At 33.1% G+C, this 21,827-nt stretch overlaps 1 protein-coding gene across 1 annotated transcript in view; it reads right to left on the reverse strand.

The window, feature by feature from the left end:
• Positions 1-4,454: 4,454 nt before the first annotated feature.
• LOC145303876 (phospholipid scramblase 3-like) overlaps positions 4,455-21,827 on the reverse strand; it is a 28,483-nt gene continuing 11,110 nt past the window's right edge. The window contains exons 3-10 of the mRNA XM_080145531.1: positions 12,203-12,231; positions 11,558-11,609; positions 10,134-10,201; positions 9,708-9,780; positions 9,202-9,240; positions 8,076-8,127; positions 6,077-6,138; positions 4,455-5,113 (exon numbers count right to left, since the gene is read on the reverse strand). Coding sequence (XP_080001657.1) covers positions 5,072-5,113; positions 6,077-6,138; positions 8,076-8,127; positions 9,202-9,240; positions 9,708-9,780; positions 10,134-10,201; positions 11,558-11,609; positions 12,203-12,231 — 417 coding nt within the window. The 3' untranslated portion in view covers positions 4,455-5,071. The remainder of the gene's footprint in view (positions 5,114-6,076; positions 6,139-8,075; positions 8,128-9,201; positions 9,241-9,707; positions 9,781-10,133; positions 10,202-11,557; positions 11,610-12,202; positions 12,232-21,827) is intronic.

Below are 21,827 nucleotides of genomic sequence, written 5' to 3' on the forward strand. Positions count from 1 at the left end.
ATGTTAAGAGATATACGCCTCCACAAGCTAGTAACCTGACTTTAACTGGGCGCAAGGATTTATTAATACGGGACTCTACCACTTTCACAGAGCAGTTCGGTATAGAGAGAATATTTACGAGATAATAGGAGAGATAGAGAGAGAGAGAAATAGATAGATAGAGAAATAGAGTGGAAAATAATACTAAAACAGAGGGGGGAATGGGAAGAGGGGACGCAGATATATAGCAATAGAAAAGAACAACTACATATCCGCGACATTTTAAATGACTCAAAAGTTATAAAGCAGTTTGTTATTATAGCTTTTGCAATGGCCATACCAGGTTATGAAACTACAAAATAAGGCATGTAATGTATTAATAATAAAATTTGGAATGGTTCTGTTGAAGTACATATATTTTTCTATCTATTTAAAGAAATCTGACAGTTACCCAACTTACCTAAAAATATTGACTTTGCTGATTACAAAACAAATATTAAAAACTTATTATCCTTGTTGTAGCCATTTTATCATTAAAGTTTACAAGAGTAGAGAATCAGACAATAGACCGAGAACTTATCACATCAAAGTTTTTGAAAAACTTTTGTATTTTCTTTCATTATAGTTATAAAATTGCCTTTATTTAGATTAAATTAAAAATTCTACAGGGATGAAAAATGCGAACCTGGACATGTTTTGAGAAATTTTGTTTACCAAAAGTCAATTTAAAACTATTATCTGCAATGTTTGGTTAAACACTTTTGCAAAGAAATATTGCACAGAATATAATTTATTTCAAAACTAAACTAATTTTAAGAAAAGAACATTTTTGGGCTGTTTTATATATATATATATATATATTGGCCATTTCAGGTCATTTTTATGATTTCTTCTTACTCCTCTGAAAAGGGATGCTAGTATACAATAAATCAAGATAAGCAAACTATTATAAATAGTTTAGCTTGCCAATAAAAGGGATTTTTGCAGTGAAAGCCATGTTTACTATAGTGTAAATAGCAAAGTAAATTGATGTTTCAATGACAAAATAGTTTTATTTATTCTACATAATTACATTTTATTGTTAAATTATTTGTAAAAATCTTTAGGAAAAAGAAATAAATACTTTACTAATAATTTTGTTAACATTTTTTTGCAAGAAATTTATTTGGCATTGAATATACTGTAAAATGGAATAACATACTGTGAACAGAAATATTATAAATAAATTTGTAGCAAGGATGACAACATCAAATAAATCAAAGATCAATATAGGACAAAGTGACAAACAAACATAATGACTGATAATGTTTTTTTTATAATGAACTAATAAGCAATTAATAGTTTAAAAGTTTTTTAAAAAAATTCTTTTTTCTTCAGTAAATTCCCAGCTGTTATAAGAATCACTTTATATGTTATCAACTTTAAGTTTATTAAACAACATTAGGTTTTAAAACAAGGATGCTAATGACTAAATCGATATGAAATATATAACATGATTGAATTAGTGATCAAAGAAATTTAGCAGTTCTAACAAATAAAATTGAACAAATCCGAATTGTAGAAAAGTTTTGTTATTGAAAAAACTGTTTATATTTTCTGCTGAGGCGTTGTCAAAGTGTACTGTTTACATTTATTACTTTTATGTAAAAGGTTTTTTATCTAAATTTAAAAGGCACTAAAACTTTTGCTGATATAAAATTCCTGCACATAAGAAAAAAGTTTTCCTTCATCCTACTAATACACTGTAAAAACATTACTTTGTATTAGTTTCTTATTTATATGGTATTCAAGTAACCATTATGTTCTTATTATAAGAAACTTTTCAGACAGCAACAACATGTTTTTCATATTAAAAATGCATTTTGTGATATAAATAGTTTAAAATATAGATATTATTCCAAAATGAATCTTGATTACTATGTAAATAATTTATCTTGTAAATTATGCTTGTGTTTGCTTAATAATTGATAAGGTTAAAGTGGCTAGTCTGCCAAAAGGAAGTGTCTATAATGTCAATTATACAAACAACAAAAAATGATTATTAGTTTACACTTACATGTTTACTCAAAGGAAAACTCTTATATTTATTAAATTAGAAATGACAAAATAATTCTAGATTAAAAATAAATTGATTGCACATTATAATCCTAAAAGAATTGGCTGTAGTCTAAAAGGAATAATACATGTTTTGAAAATACAGTTTTAAATAAATAATAACATCACATCTTTATGAGTGTATCTTTTAAAGTAAATGCATTCTAGCTCAATAATAAACAAGGAAAAGGTGCATGATGCTTATTCAAACTGAAAGGATTTCTTTGCAAGAACAAATTTATTTTCTTTCTATAAATTTTAGTATATTTAACAGATAAAGTAAGACATGGATATATGTTTTGTTTCTTTTAAACAGGTTTAGATATTATACTCTTCTTTACCAATAATTTATAAAATAATAACTTATAAAACTTTTTTTCATAACTCTTTGGATAATTCACTCAATGACTTATGTATTGTATATTGTAGGTAAACCTTTCCATAAAAAATCAAACTCATTTTTTCTCAGAAAGTTGTGACTGCATACAACAGAAATTATTTCTTATACAAAAAATATAAAGATTAAAAATATATTTATTGAGTAGTTAGGTTAGTAACGATTTTTTACTTTGTGAGTTTGCTTTTTTGTGAGTCTCTTTATTTTGAAATGTCATTAATTTGTCTTTGAAGAAGCTTCATAATTACTGTTTTTCATTTTCCTCATACTTATATAGAAACCATGGTTGTCAATGTAACACATTTCTGTTCAATTCAGTTGAGTAGAATTAATTAACTTTTTACTTTAGCAAAATATCTCAGACTTTGGTTATTTCAATGAATTTTACATGCATAACGCATATAGATTTGGATGTTATTAAAACATCCCACAACCTTCATAAGCAAAGCCCTGAATGTTAGGGACATACCTACAAGTCTACATTATAAAGTTTCAGGGTTGTTGTTTATTTGAGGTAAAGAACAGTTAGATTTATTGAACTTTTCTTTTATAGAAAGCACATTACTTTTATGGTATTCATATAAAATATCTGTACTTAAATGAATCTGGCAACATATCTGCCAACTAAGTAATAATGTTCAGGATTATAAGTTACCTTTATATTTGAAATGTTAATGATGTTAATAATGTGTATTAATTTTGAAAGGATATATAACACAACAAAAAAAAGTGTTTGGGCTATAAAAGTTAATTTCTTTTTTTTATCCCAATTACTTGTTATATAAAAGATTCTTAAACCTTTTCCCTGACAATTTTCTTTACCATTTTAGAGTATTTACTTTAGATCTTTAATTGAAATGTCTAAAACACATTTATCCTTCAAACTGTTACATACACACACATGAATCTTTAAACAAATGCAAAGACAACTTATTATAGTAACCAGACTTTTAATTTTATTTACCTTTTAGTTTTTGCTTGTATTCAAGTGAATCTTATTTCAGAGGTACTTATTCCTGAAAACTCACATGATTTTAAATTGGTTTAAACTGAATTAAAGATTATTTATCAAAGATATTGAAGTTCATTATGATTTCTAAGTTATATTTTTTCTGGTGGGGGGGGGGGGGGGGGGGGGTAGGGACCTGTCTTGGATTATACAATTTTTGTACAATAATTTCTCACTTCAGCATTTAAGACTTCTCTGGCACATGCATACCCAACTGTTTTAGTTTATACTGACAGCAGTGCCCCAAGCATCTAGGGCAAAAAAATAGTCTAAATCCATACCCAGACTTTTTATAAAATGTAGTGTAAAACTATCTTGGGATCTCATGAAGCTTCAATATAAAGGAGGACCATAACTGTTCAGCAGTTTGCTAGATCCTTCACTACAGACAAAAAAAACTAAGTACTTTATATAATAGGATGATATAGTTTGTATTACAATTTTTATTGAAAGTAAAAAAAACATTCTTTTGACACATTTATTTTACACAAATAAAAAATATTGAGATTGATACACAAATAACACCAAGAAATTCTAAAATGATTATATAATGAAATTGTTTTCATACCAATTATAGAAATCTTAGAGATATGGTTTTTGATGAAATATTTATATCACATATTTTATTATACACATATAGAAATAATATTTTTAAATAAAAGTACTTGATGTTTTGAAAATTTCCTCATAAAAAAATATTTCTGTTGTTAATTTTTTTGCTTAGCAACTAAAATTTGAAATCGAAAGATAGTTTTACCTTGTTAATTTTTCTAATTAAGAAAACTTTTCAAATTTGCAACAGGAAAAGTTTTTAAAAAGGAAAAGAAAGTCAAACACAGATATAAATGAAAAAAACTTTTATGGACAATATATATAATAATAGTACAAAATAGATAGTTTATTAAATTACATCAATTTAACATAATCAAAAATAGATTTAAATGCTTAAAACAGGTTTTATCATTAAAAAGGATTAATAACAAAAAATATAAAAATTTGTCTGTTGTGAATTAAAGGATATAAGAACTAATGATTTTGGTCTTTTTTATTTGGAGTCAAATTTAGTTGCGCTAAGAAAATGGTAGATTAAAAAAAGAGGTAGGCTATTTCTTCAATTGATTTCTGTTAGTAAATTTTACTATTCATACAAAAATAGTGCAATTTACAATAAAAAATTGGCTTATTTGTTTTAACAAATCAAAAATATATACTTTTGAAGTATAAAAATATTATTAATGATTATGAAGAAATTATACAAAAATAGATCAATGTAAGACAAAATTTAATCTGTCCTTAGAACTTACATTTTATTTGAAAGGAGATTCGGGTAAAGCTTTAAGTTTTTATTTTTAAGGCCTCCCCCCTTTTAAAAATACATTTGTTTTCTTACATATACACTTTGACCATGTCAATTACATTATTTGTCAATTTTCAACAAATAAAAACATTGGTAAAGGTATATTTTTGGCATTGAGTAAGTAAAAAAAATTGCCAATTATACACCAAATAATCAAATTGACAAAAAAATCCCACTTTTTGTCAAAAACATACTTTTGCTAGTTGTATAAGGGGCAGCACCCTACAAGAAAGGTTTAGTAGTCATTGTCTTCTGTATTTTCATCTCCAGGATCAGCCTAAATAAATCATAAAAAAATCATAAAATGACTTTTCCATTGCAAAAATTCAGCTCTTTTTTGCAAGCTCTTTTTGTCTAGTAATGCACAAAATGTATTGCACATGGCCAATGTATTTTCCCAAACTTTTTTTGGTGAAAAATTTTATCATCCTTGTTATGACTCAATTCTTAGCAGAGAATTTACTCTAAAATTAATCATGTCCGTTTGTCTTTTCTTCCTTCTGCCTGACAGTCTGTAATGCTAATTTCTATACAGTTCTCTCGCCCTGACATTTTAATTTAGTTAATTACTCTATGCTTCTTTCTTTTCCTTATTTATTTCTTTCTCAATCTATTTCATTGATATTTCAAACAGCTTTCTACTATTTTATGTAATCAGCATAGTTATACAAATCAATAATAATCAATAAAGATTTATAATTTTTTACTGTTTAGACATACTATCATGAACGTAATACTTTTTTGCTGACGAAATAACTACGCATTTTATACATATTACACATAAATAAATCCAAAAAGGAAAATATATAAAGACAGGAAAGATTACTTAGACGCAAGTAATTACAAAATAAATAGCTTTTTTTCTTTGCCACTTTTTTTGTGAGAAAAAATACAAATATTTCTAAGACATAGTTTTAAGTTAATGCATATATAAAAGTAACATGTGTGTATTTAGCGAAGGATCTCGTTAACCGCTGAACCGATATGGTTCCCCTTTTCCGTAAAGCTTCTCAGTAAAGGTCCAGGTAAGGTTTATAACTATTTTAATAGAAAGTTACTTTTGTTTGTCAGGTGGATACTTTTAATTAAAAATACCTTTCAGAGAAATTATAAAGTACAGAGCTATTTATAGAGTTGATATGCTATTTTATTTCTATACAGGACGTGTATACTGTATATACATAAGATCCTTCCGCACAGACACAAAGACATCCTGTTACTTTTATATAAGGATACAAACCTCAAAGTGTAGATAGTCTATTAAGAAGGTGGCAGCGATAAGGGTTGCTTTCATACCAAGATCTAAATAAAACAAAGATATTCGTGTCAGTTTTTTTACTCCGGGCATTCGGTCCCAACAAAACTTGAATTAATCATATATGTATTTTTTAATTTACTATCCGCAGAGACCTGTCTATAATATGATGTGATGAATACATATCTAATGCATTAATTATGGAATTGCTTTGTAAGGATGATTGGCTAATTCAGGGCCCGATTTTGTACAGTATATTTTCTCGAGTTACACAGATATCCTAATACTAAAGAAACAGGATGTCTGTTTGTGTGTCTGTGTGATTGTACCGAAGGATATCGCTGACCGCTAAACCGATCGGGTTCTCCTTAACAGGGTATCTTCTCATAGGTCCCGGGAAGGTTTATAACTATTTTGGGGGAGGGTACCACCACCCTCCCAAGAGAAATCACAATAAATCGAATTTTTTTTCTCTCGAATACAGACTCCTACGTAACATTGCACGGTATCGTAGAATATTGATAGAGACTCCTACGTAACATTGCAAGGTATCGTATTATTTTTTAAAAAAAAACATTTAAAGTGCCACTAGATGCCTCTAGGGGCGTAGCCGCTAGTTTTTTACTAAAGTATAAAAAAAACATTTTTTCTTATAGAAACAGTATTTTAGTTGTTAAATGCTTTTGTACTTTAAGCTTTTGGAACTTTCGTACTTTCTCGGTCTCCTGTGTATCTGTCATTCCAGAAATGTGTCTGTGAGGAGTTTGTTTGTATTAGGGTCTATCTGTCTGTCTGTTATTCTATATATCAATCTTGATATCTATAGGTCAAATTTAAAGAATGTTTGTATGCCTGTTTTTTTTCTATCTATCTATAAAGGGAGGATGGGGTTAAAGGGATGTTTACAACATTAAAAATGTAAAATCCCTCATTTTATCCCCCTCAAAATTTTAAAATCCATTAGCTTACCCCACTAAAATTTTGAAACAAAAAAAACTTGAACGTTCTTTTATCTATTTATCTATTGTATTTTGTGTGTACTGTACATATATCCTCCTTCTTTCTATCTATCTACTTTTTCTGTATTATCTTTTCTCTCACTCTTTTTTATGGAAATTTCTCTGTTTATAGAGTCAATCATAGAGCTCACCATTTATTTACTTAATCTACCTACTTGTCAATAATATAGTTAGTATAGTGGCTATGCCCCTAGCATCTGTATAAAAAAAAGGAAAGAAAATAAGCCTTACATTTAGAAACTAAAAACATCCCCGGACCTGTATTGAGCTTCAATAAGATATCTAAACTCGAAAGTACATATGTAAATGTTAAAGTAAAATATAATCCTTTAAATATTTCTTTAACTAATTTAAAATTAAATTTTTTTATTCTTTATCAAGTTTTGGGCAATTAAAAATAATGCAATTTATTTTTTAACAAAAGTTATTTTCTTTATCTATAATACAAAGTAGAATGATGTCCTTCTGTCCGTCTGACCGTCAATCTGTCTGTCCGTCCTTTCGTCTGTCCCTTAAGATCTCGGTAACCACTAAAATGATTGCTCCTGTGGTGGTTTTAGACTATTTTCTTGGGGGGTGGGACACCCACAACCTTATCAAAAACCAAAAAAAATCCCCCACCATTTTTTTTAGGCAGATATTATAAAATAAGTGGCAGCACCAGAAGTATTTTTTTTAAATCCCCCCCCCCCCCCTATTTTTTAAGGTAGTTATTTTGAAATAAGTGGCAGCACCAGAAGTACTTATTTTTTTTAATTACCTCTTGGGGCAAAGTCCCTAGAGGCTAGGGGCGAAGCCGCTAGTATATTAATAAACTACGTCAAGTTTTATATGCAAGAATATTCTATAATATTTGCACGTCCGCCCGTCTAATATATCTACACTTTGACAAGAATTTAAACAGACGAACAAAATTACAAAATAGATTAAACCACGTGACGCCGCTACTCTATAAGAATTGTTACCTATATCCATTGGAAAATCCAGACTGAATCTGTCACCCTTAGTTACTACATCCTAAAAATAAATATTTGTAAATCAAGGTTATAATACAGGTCCAATAGATTTGTTACCCTAGATGTGCTGGCAGACACAATAATAAGAATTTATAGGAGACAAAGATTTTGAATTTTTTGTCACATATGATTTATTATAATAATAATACGAGCGATGAAATTTATGGACTATATATTATTTCCCGAAATCTTGCTTTACACTAAGAAAGTTCAACTATTTACGGCTGACATGAAAAGAAAAAAAATAACTCATAGTCGTATCAAAGTGTGTACACGTTCTAACCAAAAATATGACCAGATTGTTCCTACACTTATTAGTCGAAATCCTTGATTAGGGATCTAGATCTACTATAAGTAAAAATAAGGATTTTTTTGTCTGAACTATAAGATCCCATTAACTACTGAACTGATTGTGTATTCTGTTTCAAGTAAGCATCATATAGGTCCTGTGATGGTTCTAGGCTATTTCATTTTTAAAGTAAGTATTGGATTTCAATTTTTCTAGCCCCATTCTGTCCCTTTGTACACAGAGCCCCTATAATCTAGGGGCGCAGCTGCTAGTTAAAGATATATAATAAGAAGATACACAAAACTAAAAAAAAACTACAAGTCACTACTTATTACTTTTCTCAGTTCATAGAAAATTATTGCGATAGAGCTTTTCTGCGGATTATTAGTGTGTCAGTCTGTAACAATATTATATGTGTTTTATGTTTCAATTTGGGGGGCTTGAATTTTAGAGGGATTTTTTATTGAAAATTATCAAAAACCTCTCCTGATCCTATAAGAAGCTTCACTGTAAGTAGAACCATATCAGTTCAGCGGTTGCAAGATCCGCTTCAGACACACAGAGACAGAAATCAACCTGGTACTTTTATACAAGGTTTGTTTATTCTCTTTTTTACTTTATCTATTCTCCCCTCCCCCCCCCCATTAAATTCAAATTTTTAACCCATCACTTTCCAACATCCTAATTGAACTTTACATTCAGTTTAATTATAAGATTATCTTTCCAAAGAATAATAATTGCAAGAGTAACTACCTAAACATTGCTCTATAGTAATATATTTCTTACCCTTAATACTCCATTCCACTCTTTGTTGATACTGCCAACCTAAATAAACAGAACTGTTATATACTAATATGTAAGTACTTGTACTTTTTAATCTTAACTGTTAGTAAACTTTATAACATGTTTTCTTGTATGTAGCATTTACAGCATGTTTTATATGTTCCCTGACTTTTCTTCGTACACAAATGCATAACATGTTTTTTTCCGCACTCTTTGTTGCATAAAAAAATTCTTAACATGTTTCACTGCTTCACTTGACATCAGTGATACCAAAGACGACATTTATTTGTACACAAATGCGTAACATGTTTCACCTGTTTACATGGCTCGACATAAGTGATACTAAATATGCCATTTCTTTGTACACAAAAACATAACATTTTCTTTTATTACATAAAACATGTTTTACCTGTCTGCCTGACTTGTAATAAATTATATTAAATACGATATTTCTTTGTACATAAAGCACAACATGTTTTTGTATACTTTCATTTTACAACATGTTTTACCTGTCTGCCTGACTTGACATCAGTTATACCAAAGACGACATTTCTTTGTACACAACAACCACAGCAACAGGATCTGAAATAGAGTTTCGCAATGAAAATGGTGTAGAATAGTAATAAGTTACTACTACTGCTATGTCAGATGCACAACTCAGGTAGTAAGAGAAGCGGAATGCTTTAGCCCAAGACAGATGCAACTTATTTCTATTCACAATTATAAATCTCAGACAAAGGTTGTGCAATTAAAGAGCTTAATGATTGGTTTATCCTGTCCTAGGTTATCCAATCCAGGTTAACTTCTCTCTTTTAAAATGTCTAATCGTCTTAAGAATCACTACTTTAAGTAGATTTAACCATTATTTCTAATGATCATTGGAGTAGTCTCACTTGTAAAAATGAAAAACCTAAACTTTTTGGAAAAAACTTTACTTGCAAGGACTGCAGCAATTTGAAGGTCCATCAATCTCAAACACAACCTCACCATTGCTATCCAGAACCTGAAATAAATTATTGAGTTTTTACACCATTCTTACACAGTTTAACCTCCTTCCCCCATCTCCTTAAATAGGTATTAAACCAGGCTGTGAAAATATTTATATAAGGTGTGCATTAATAACATAAATACAACAAGGATGACAACATCCATAAAAGCCAAGCTCTGAAACGGTAGGACAGACTAACACTAATTCTTGTAGAGTGTCAGAACTTAATATGCAAAATATAAATATAAAAGTTTTGACAAAATTATACGTAAATTTGTTGCAAAACTTCTCAAACACAGTATACTGTTTAAGGATATACTTACATTTTTAAGAATTGATTGTAGAGATACTTTGCTTATAATATTTTATCTTGTTGTATTAGGAATCAGTACTCCAAAATACATATTAATCGGATTATTAGATCACATAAAAATTAGTTGATAAAAAAGTTAAAAATCAACATGTTTAGAATAGACGTACGGATATTCTGGAAACGATTATAGAGTACCTACGCTTTCTAAATTGCACCTAACTAGTACAGGAATCATCATGCAAAATTTGAAATCTACAGGACAATTCTAACCTGCCTAGATTAACGAAAAAGGCTATCAGTTCCAGACTTACGGACGGACAGACCGACCCTAATTATAGAAAAGCTTCGCTGTTAAAAAGAGTGAGAGAAAAGATAATAGGTAGAGAGAAAGTAGATAGATAGAAAGAAGGGATATATACACAAAAATAGAGTAGATAAATAGATAAAAAAAAGAACGTTCAAGCTTTTTTGCGATGGGAAGAGAGGGGCTTAAAAAATGTTAGGGGGATAAGATAATGTATTTTATAAAAGTTTGTGGGGGATAAGTATCGTAAGTTTAACCCCCCTTTGACGTCTATATATTTATATATAGATATTACAGATGATAAATCGAAATCGATAGGACAATTCTAACATGCCTAAATTAACGAAAAAAGCTATCCGTAACGGTATGACGTGCGGACGGACCGACCCTAATTAAAGAAAAGCTTCGCTTTTAAAAATTAAGGATGAGCTTCCTCACCCCTTGGTGTTTCTACACCTCATTCCACAAATCATTTTTTTCTTTAAACATAAGGTTTTCCTATGATTAACCCCTGTGAGGGGCCCTAACCCTGCTGGGTCTAAACCTGAGTTGCCCTAACTCTTCGGTGACTTAATTCTGCTGGATATATATACGTACGGTGGCCTTACCCTCTGGTGTTACCTAGTACCATTGCTCAAAAAGATACTTTTAAAAATGTAAAAACGCTGGAAATTAAATTAAAGTAGTCATTGATCTTACCCTTAATGTAGGACAGCTTTGCATTTGAAAAGAAATCAAAAGTATAAATATTAACCTGATAACTAGGGGCAAACAAAGTCAATTTCTGTTCAACTCTTCCAACTACATTTCCTGAATCCAAATCATATGATACTTATTCATATTTTTTTGCCATCATATATGTCTTATTTGTCAAAAAAGTTACATAATTACTGTGTCATAGATGTGTGCCGAACTTCAATCCCCCTCCCCCCTCATGCTTAAATGCGCCCCTAGAGGCCTTTAAGTGTCTAGACGAATATTAAAATATCTTAAATTATATATAACACAAATGGCAAAACTTGATAAGACTTATAACAAGGACAACTAAGTTTGATTCAGTGAAACTTTTTTTTTGAAAAAAACAAGGAGCTTAATATCCTTAAGTAGAGCAGCATCGAAAGTTGCGCAATATTTTAGATAAGAATGAAGAGAGAGAGAGAGAGAGAGAGAGAGAGAGAGAGAGAGAGAGAGAGAGAGAGAGAGAGAGAGAGAGGGAGAGAAATAAACAAAGAAAAAAAGAAGAGAAATAGAAACATGTACTGGCAAAAACACACACACATGCACTATTTCTCATTAAAGCTTCCATGTAAAAAATATCTTTAGTTGTGACATTGAAGAAATGACCGAAAATCTCATTTTAGAGTAGATTTGCAGCTAAAAACTTCAGTATCATAAATATTTTCCTAGTGGATACTCAATCTCCATGCTCTGAAATTTATAAATATTTTTACATAATTTAATAACACAGTGAAAACAATATATATTCATATAAAAACAAGACCGAAAACGGTCATAAATGTCTAGATGTTAATATATTTTACATGATTTGACCTAGAATACACAAATAGCATAAATATCATTTATACAGAAAAAGAGAAATAGAGATTAGTATAATTCTCATTGTCCTTCAACTCCTTAGAAATTTGAAAAACTAAAAGGGGGTCGAAAATTGAAAAAAAGATTTTAGTGTACAAGTAAACTTATTTTGTCACTATTATAAAATGTGAAAGGAATATTAAAAATTGGGCAACTCAAAAAAAAAATAAATAAAAAGGAATGTTATTAAACAATTACACTAATTATTCTTTGACTGTGGGGGAAAATTTTCCCCATATTTTCCATAAAGTTGTATGTAATCGTTTAGTCAAATGCGCTTATTAAGTCAAATTGTTTCTAATTGTGACCACTTTATGTATGTACGAAATGGTCAAAATTAAAAACAGTTTGACTTACACTCAAAAATACACTCAAAAAATTACCCTCTTTATAATACTTTTATTAAATGAGTCTGCGAGGAGAGCAGATACCTAGAGAGATGCTACTCAACTAATAACAAGATATAATCCATTTAATTATACGATATAAATAATGTTCGAGTATCATTTTTGGACATATAATCTTAAAAGCGCTATTACTCTAATTTTGCTCGTTTTTCTAACAATCCAATTTGCTGAGCTTCGCTTTTACAGATGTTATCATGTTTGTTTTATTAGCATGTTGTTGATTATAATTGTCTAATTATATGCAGGTCTAAAAAGTGCTTACACGTGAGGATCTCATAAACTAAGGGATATAGTATCAGAAACAAAATTAAAATATAAAAAAATCTTTTAAAATGATGAAAATCATAGAAACATAAATTTACATTTTCCTAGGTGATATAACCTATAAATTTCTTCAATTATTTTTATAGAATCAAAAAGCTACAAGCATAAGGTATCAATAGAGAGTTATAAGCATAATTTTTTATATGGATTTTTTTTTTTGGGGGGGGGGGAAGGCCTTAAGCATTATCCCTTTGTATCTGATCCATCTAAAAGTGCTTACATAATAGATCAAGGGGAATATGTTTCTAAAAATAGCATTAGAAAATTATCTACTTTATGTTATTGTTCCTTTTTAGTAAGAAGTTTAACAATTTGAAATAGCTGTTCGTATGAAAGAAATTATATTCTCTAAAGCAAGCCTTCAGTCACCCGTTTTAGAGGGTGACCACGAGTGCAGCTTCTTTCTTAAGCGGAGCGAGTAAGGGCTCCCTCTAAAACGGTTGCAACTGAAGGCACTTCAGAGATTGAAATGGTTTTGGATGGATGCCTTCCTTTACCCTGTCAACGAGGTGGTTTAGCTGGGTTTTCAGTACTGGTGACACTGACACGTTATGGCTTATCTACGGGGCCTTCTACCTTGCTATCTCCCCTTACTATCACGCCTCGCTTCGCTCGGGTTTCAAGGAAATTATCTCGGCTACTATTTAAGGTAGATGGAATTATTTGAAGATATTCTAGAACAAGGAGCTTTAACGATAGATGTGAAACCTATGAAAGACCAATACATTCATAATAATATATGAAGAAAAGTCGGATATACTACAGTTCACGGTAAAATATTGCTGGTAAGCACTATTTTTTTTTTAAAATCTATGAATTTTAAAGGTTGCTAGCTGCAAAACGGCTGAACGTACAGATCATGCCCGCACGCTGTTTTAAGCGGCATAAGAAGGCCTACAAATAATCTGAAATAGCCATAAATCAGTAATGCATAATTATCTCGCAGTGCAGAGAAATGCGCGAAAAAGACCTATTTTACGCGTTTTTTTCTTCAGTGAAGCTTTCCCTGTGCATAATTGGATCTTGGCTATTCCAGATTATTTGTAGGCCTTCTTATGCCGCTTAAAAAAGGTGGCCGTTTGGCAGCTAGCAGCCTTTAAAATTCTTAGATTTTTGGAAATATTGCTTACCAGCAATATTTTACCGTGAACTGCAGTAGATAAAATAAAAATAAAAAACCACTCGAGCTAAAAATATACATTGTTTGTATATTGATGCTTTCATAATAAAAAACAATAATAATTTTAAACAATTAAAAATCTAAGTAATATCTTAATAATTTTCTATTTATTAGATTTAGAAAACATCTTCCCCTCCTTCAAAATAATAAGATTGTAGTTTTTTTATTATTATTTTTGCGTGTATGTCAGAAAATCCAAAGCGGTCTTAACTGACACCCTGTCGACATAATACTATACCATTTTTTGTCTGATTTTTGTCAAGATTTTAACTTTAGTTTGTAATTTTGTTAATTAAAGGTTAAATGAGTACACTAAATTGATTTTGAAATGCGAAGTAAAATACTCTAAGTATCTGTTGTATTTTTTTATTGAAAAATTATTGAATATCATAATGGAAAAATTTCAGTATCGAAACAATGAAAAAAATATTTATTTAACATCTTTCTTTAGTACATTTGTAGATAAATTATTATTGATGATTTAACTTTTTTGTAGGGAAGCTATTCTATAATTCAATTTGGTTGTCCCATTGTCATTCCATGACGCATTGCTTTTCTGTTCGGCTATTTAAGCTTAATGATTTTTTGAAAGATAATTTTTTCCAGAGAGCATCCTCTATACAACTTATTTTGGCTGTCGGTTTGTCGGTCATGCAATAAATAAATTATTATATATGTCTTTTATTAGGGTTTCCTGATATTTCGTATTCTTCTGTTATCCCTTATTGATCGGAAGGGGGGGGGGGGGAGTTTCAGGATTAGATTTATAGGATTTTTTTATGTTAAAAAGACTTAGAAATAAGGGTTGCAAAATATGAGGGGTAAGGAAGTTATAGTCTTAACTTCTATATAACAAAAACAAACTGCACAAAAAATGTTTGGCTTTCTAGCTCAAGTAGAAGTTGTTTAAATAGGGGTTAGAAAAGGTGACTGAAAACGCCCCCCCGATAGATCGATTAAGAACTCGTAGATGGTCAGAACATTAAAGGATCTCTTTTTTGTGACCACTGAACAATTGCTCTACATTTCACTTTGTCCGTTTGTCAATCCATGATTATTTGTGCTGCGCTTTTGATGAATGTTGTCATACTTATATTTTTTTGAAAATAAAAGGAATAAAATATTTGTCAGTGTATCTATTGAAAACTTTAGAAAATATAAATTTTGAAAAATATAAAAAGATCTTGTTTTCTTTAAGTGTCGGTTATTTGATTTTAGAAATCCCCTATAAGCATAAGATCTCAATAACTGAACAGATTGTGTTTTCTATCTAAGGTAAGCTTCACATAGGTCCTGTGATAATTTTAGGTTATTTTGATTTTAGATAGTTTTAATTTATTTTTCTAAACTCTAGATGCTAGGGTCGGAGCCGTTAATTTACATTATATAGTGTACGTACTTCGTACAGACATACATAAATATTTCTAACATAATATGCCAAAAAACGAAAGATAAAAAAGTATGAGTACAATATATTATTTATTTTTGATGTGTAGTACACAATTTGATTGTTTATTGCCAATCAACATAATAACAAAAAGCCTAGTCAATGGACAGAGAAATAGCTTCTCTAAACAGGAATAGTTATTTCTTTCATCGTATTATAAACGGCTTTCCGCGGATATAGAAAGTACAATTATAAGATTAAAACCAGTTTTTTAGCCCCGAGGTGCCGAAGACACGGGCTAAAAAACTGGTTTTAATCTTATGATTGTACATTTTTATATTCGTAGAAAGCTGGATATAATACGATGCTAGACATAGTTTTTTCGTATTGATGAGAACCGGTTCCTATCCACCGGATTCGAATGAATACGAGAAAATAAATGCTCCATCGAAAAGTGTCATGTGTGACAGAATAAAAATACGTATATTATCTAATCCATTTTTAGGGGTTTCCTTTTCTAATTCTACTCTCATTCTTCCTTTTTAGACGTATATTTTTAAGGTGAATTTTTAAATACATAGATATTTTAACTCCAGACAAACATGTATGCCTTAATGTTCAAGAAATCCTCATTTTGCAGAAAAGTTTTTAAAGAGCTTTGTGCTTTCTCATGAAAAGTACCAAGCTTACGCTTAATAATCTATGAAAGCACAATTATCGGGTATAGTCCTTTCCATGACATCGCTCCATATGGGGCGATGATTTTAATTGATCGCCTCTTATGACAAGGGGCGATGTATTGGCTCCTTGAAAGGAGCGATTTAATAGCCCCTTATAACAAGAGGCGATGTTATGACTCCTTGAAAGGAGCGATTTGATAGCCCCTTGCCCTAAGAGGCGATTAAATGATCCTTTATCGCTCTTTTATCGCCCCTTCTAAAGAGGAGATGATATGTGCTCTTATCCCAAGGGGCTATTTAATTAAATATCGCCTCTTCATGGCCCCTTCACTATTATATATATCTTAGTCCCTTGATGGCCCCTACATCGCTCCTACATCGCCCCTTCATCGCTCCTCCATCGCTCCTTCTCCAAATTTATATTACATTGTACTTTGATGGCCCCTACATCGCCCCTCCATCGCTCCTACATCACCCCTTCATCGCTTCTTCTTCAAATTTATATTACATTGTACTTTGATGGCCCCTACATCGCCCCTCCATCGCTCCTACATCGCCCCTTCATCGCTCCTTCTTCAAATTTATATTACATTGTACTGTGATGGCCCCTACATCGCTCCTACATCGCTCCTTCATCGCTCCTACATCGCCCCTTCATCGCTCCTTCTCCAAATTTATATTACATTGCAACTTGATGGCCCCTACATCGCTCCTACATCGCTCCTCCATCGCCCCTTCATCGCTCCTTCTCCAAATTTATATAACATTGCAACTTGATGGCCCCTACATCGCTGCTACATCGCTCCTCCATCGCTCCTCCATCGCTCCTACATCGCCCCTTCATCGCTCCTTCCACAAATTTATATTACATTGTACTTTGATGGCCCCTACATCTCTCCTCCATCGCTCCTCCATCGCCCCATCGCCCCTTAATAGCCCCTTACCTTAATTTATATAAAAAAGCCCCTACATAGCCTCTCCATCGCCCCTTAATAGCTCCTTACCTTAATTTTTATAACATAGCCCCTACATAGCCTCTCCATCGCCCCTTAATAGCCCCTTATCTTAATTTATATAACAAAGCCCCTACATAGCCTCTCCATCGCCCCTAATAGCCCCTTACCTTTATTTATATAACAAAGCTCCTACATAGCCTCTCCATTGCCCCTTAATAGTCCCTTACCTTAATTTATATAACATAGCTCCTACATAGCCTCTCCATCGCCCCTTAAAAGCCCATTACCTTAATTTATATAACATAGCCCCTACATAGCCTCTCCATCGCCCCTTACCTTAATTTATATAACATAGCCCCTACATAGCCTCTCCATCGCCCCTTAATAGCTCCTTACCTTAATTTATATAACATAGCCCCTACATAGCCTCTCCATCGCCCCTTAATAGCCCCTTACCTTAATTTATATAACATAGCCTCTACATAGCCTCTCCATCGCCCCTTAATAGCCCCTTACCTTAATTTATATAACATAGCCCTACATAGCCTCTCCATCGCCCCTTAATAGCCCCTTACCTTAATTTATATAGCATAGCCCCTACATAGCCTCTCCATCGCCCCTTAATAGCCTCTTACCTTAATTTATATAATCCTTACCTTAATATATATAACATAGCCCCTACATAGCCTCTCCATCGCCCCTAAATAGCCCCTTACCCTAATTTATATAACATAGCCCCTACATAGCCTCTCCATCGCCCCTTAATAGCTCCTTACCTTAATTTATATAACATAGCCCCTACATAGCCTCTCCATCGCCCCTTAATAGCCCCTTACCTTAATTTATATAACATAGCCCTACATAGCCTCTCCATCGCCCCTTAATAGCCCCTTACCTTAATTTATATAGCATAGCCCCTACATAGCCTCTCCATCGCCCCTTAATAGCCTCTTACCTTAATTTATATAATCCTTACCTTAATATATATAACATAGCCCCTACATAGCCTCTCCATCGCCCCTAAATAGCCCCTTACCCTAATTTATATAACATAGCCCCTACATAGCCTCTCCATCGCCCCTTAATAGCCCCTTACCTTAATTTATATAACATAGCCTCTACATAGCCTCTCCATCGCCCCTTAATAGCCCCTTACCTTAATTTATATAACATAGCCCTACATAGCCTCTCCATCGCCCCTTAATAGCCCCTTACCTTAATTTATATAGCATAGCCCCTACATAGCCTCTCCATCGCCCCTTAATAGCCTCTTACCTTAATTTATATAATCCTTACCTTAATATATATAACATAGCCCCTACATAGCCTCTCCATCGCCCCTGAATAGCCCCTTACCCTAATTTATATAACATAGCCCCTACATAGCCTCTCCATCGCCCCTTAATAGCTCCTTACCTTAATTTATATAACATAGCCCCTACATAGCCTCTCCATCGCCCCTTAATAGCCCCTTACCTTAATTTATATAACATAGCCTCTACATAGCCTCTCCATCGCCCCTTAATAGCCCCTTACCTTAATTTATATAACATAGCCCTACATAGCCTCTCCATCGCCCCTTAATAGCCCCTTACCTTAATTTATATAGCATAGCCCCTACATAGCCTCTCCATCGCCCCTTAATAGCCTCTTACCTTAATTTATATAATCCTTACCTTAATATATATAACATAGCCCCTACATAGCCTCTCCATCGCCCCTAAATAGCCCCTTACCCTAATTTATATAACATAGCCCCTACATAGCCTCTCCATCGCCCCTTAATAGCCCCTTACCTTAATTTATATAACATAGCCTCTACATAGCCTCTCCATCGCCCCTTAATAGCCCCTTACCTTAATTTATATAACATAGCCCTACATAGCCTCTCCATCGCCCCTTAATAGCCCCTTACCTTAATTTATATAGCATAGCCCCTACATAGCCTCTCCATCGCCCCTTAATAGCCTCTTACCTTAATTTATATAATCCTTACCTTAATATATATAACATAGCCCCTACATAGCCTCTCCATCGCCCCTGAATAGCCCCTTACCCTAATTTATATAACATAGCCCCTACATAGCCTCTCCATCGCCCCTTAATAGCTCCTTACCTTAATTTATATAACATAGCCCCTACATAGCCTCTCCATCGCCCCTTAATAGCCCCTTACCTTAATTTATATAACATAGCCTCTACATAGCCTCTCCATCGCCCCTTAATAGCCCCTTACCTTAATTTATATAACATAGCCCTACATAGCCTCTCCATCGCCCCTTAATAGCCCCTTACCTTAATTTATATAGCATAGCCCCTACATAGCCTCTCCATCGCCCCTTAATAGCCTCTTACCTTAATTTATATAATCCTTACCTTAATATATATAACATAGCCCCTACATAGCCTCTCCATCGCCCCTAAATAGCCCCTTACCCTAATTTATATAACATAGCCCCTACATAGCCTCTCCATCGCCCCTTAATAGCTCCTTACCTTAATTTATATAACATAGCCCCTACATAGCCTCTCCATCGCCCCTTAATAGCCCCTTACCTTAATTTATATAACATAGCCCTACATAGCCTCTCCATCGCCCCTTAATAGCCCCTTACCTTAATTTATATAGCATAGCCCCTACATAGCCTCTCCATCGCCCCTTAATAGCCTCTTACCTTAATTTATATAATCCTTACCTTAATATATATAACATAGCCCCTACATAGCCTCTCCATCGCCCCTAAATAGCCCCTTACCCTAATTTATATAACATAGCCCCTACATAGCCTCTCCATCGCCCCTTAATAGCCCCTTACCTTAATTTATATAACATAGCCTCTACATAGCCTCTCCATCGCCCCTTAATAGCCCCTTACCTTAATTTATATAACATAGCCCTACATAGCCTCTCCATCGCCCCTTAATAGCCCCTTACCTTAATTTATATAGCATAGCCCCTACATAGCCTCTCCATCGCCCCTTAATAGCCTCTTACCTTAATTTATATAATCCTTACCTTAATATATATAACATAGCCCCTACATAGCCTCTCCATCGCCCCTGAATAGCCCCTTACCCTAATTTATATAACATAGCCCCTACATAGCCTCTCCATCGCCCCTTGATAGCTCCTTACCTTAATTTATATAACATAGCCCCTACATAGCCTCTCCATCGCCCCTGAATAGCCCCTTACCCTAATTTATATAACATAGCCCCTACATAGCCTCTCCATCGCCCCTTAATAGCTCCTTACCTTAATTTATATAACATAGCCCCTACATAGCCTCTCCATCGCCCCTTAATAGCCCCTTACCTTAATTTATATAACATAGCCCTACATAGCCTCTCCATCGCCCCTTAATAGCCCCTTACCTTAATTTATATAGCATAGCCCCTACATAGCCTCTCCATCGCCCCTTAATAGCCTCTTACCTTAATTTATATAATCCTTACCTTAATATATATAACATAGCCCCTACATAGCCTCTTCATCGCCCCTAAATAGCCCCTTACCCTAATTTATATAACATAGCCCCTACATAGCCTCTCCATCGCCCCTTAATAGCTCCTTACCTTAATTTATATAACATAGCCCCTACATAGCCTCTCCATCGCCCCTTAATAGCCCCTTACCTTAATTTATATAACATAGCCCTACATAGCCTCTCCATCGCCCCTTAATAGCCCCTTACCTTAATTTATATAGCATAGCCCCTACATAGCCTCTCCATCGCCCCTTAATAGCCTCTTACCTTAATTTATATAATCCTTACCTTAATATATATAACATAGCCCCTACATAGCCTCTCCATCGCCCCTAAATAGCCCCTTACCCTAATTTATATAACATAGCCCCTACATAGCCTCTCCATCGCCCCTTAATAGCCCCTTACCTTAATTTATATAACATAGCCTCTACATAGCCTCTCCATCGCCCCTTAATAGCCCCTTACCTTAATTTATATAACATAGCCCTACATAGCCTCTCCATCGCCCCTTAATAGCCCCTTACCTTAATTTATATAGCATAGCCCCTACATAGCCTCTCCATCGCCCCTTAATAGCCTCTTACCTTAATTTATATAATCCTTACCTTAATATATATAACATAGCCCCTACATAGCCTCTCCATCGCCCCTGAATAGCCCCTTACCCTAATTTATATAACATAGCCCCTACATAGCCTCTCCATCGCCCCTTGATAGCTCCTTACCTTAATTTATATAACATAGCCCCTACATAGCCTCTCCATCGCCCCTGAATAGCCCCTTACCCTAATTTATATAACATAGCCCCTACATAGCCTCTCCATCGCCCCTTAATAGCTCCTTACCTTAATTTATATAACATAGCCCCTACATAGCCTCTCCATCGCCCCTTAATAGCCCCTTACCTTAATTTATATAACATAGCCCTACATAGCCTCTCCATCGCCCCTTAATAGCCCCTTACCTTAATTTATATAGCATAGCCCCTACATAGCCTCTCCAT

The sequence above is a fragment of the Acartia tonsa genome, chromosome 13 (genome assembly GCF_053477335.1).
Source record: "Acartia tonsa isolate MP-2025a chromosome 13, ASM5347733v1, whole genome shotgun sequence".
Classification (NCBI taxonomy): domain Eukaryota; kingdom Metazoa; phylum Arthropoda; class Copepoda; order Calanoida; family Acartiidae; genus Acartia; species Acartia tonsa.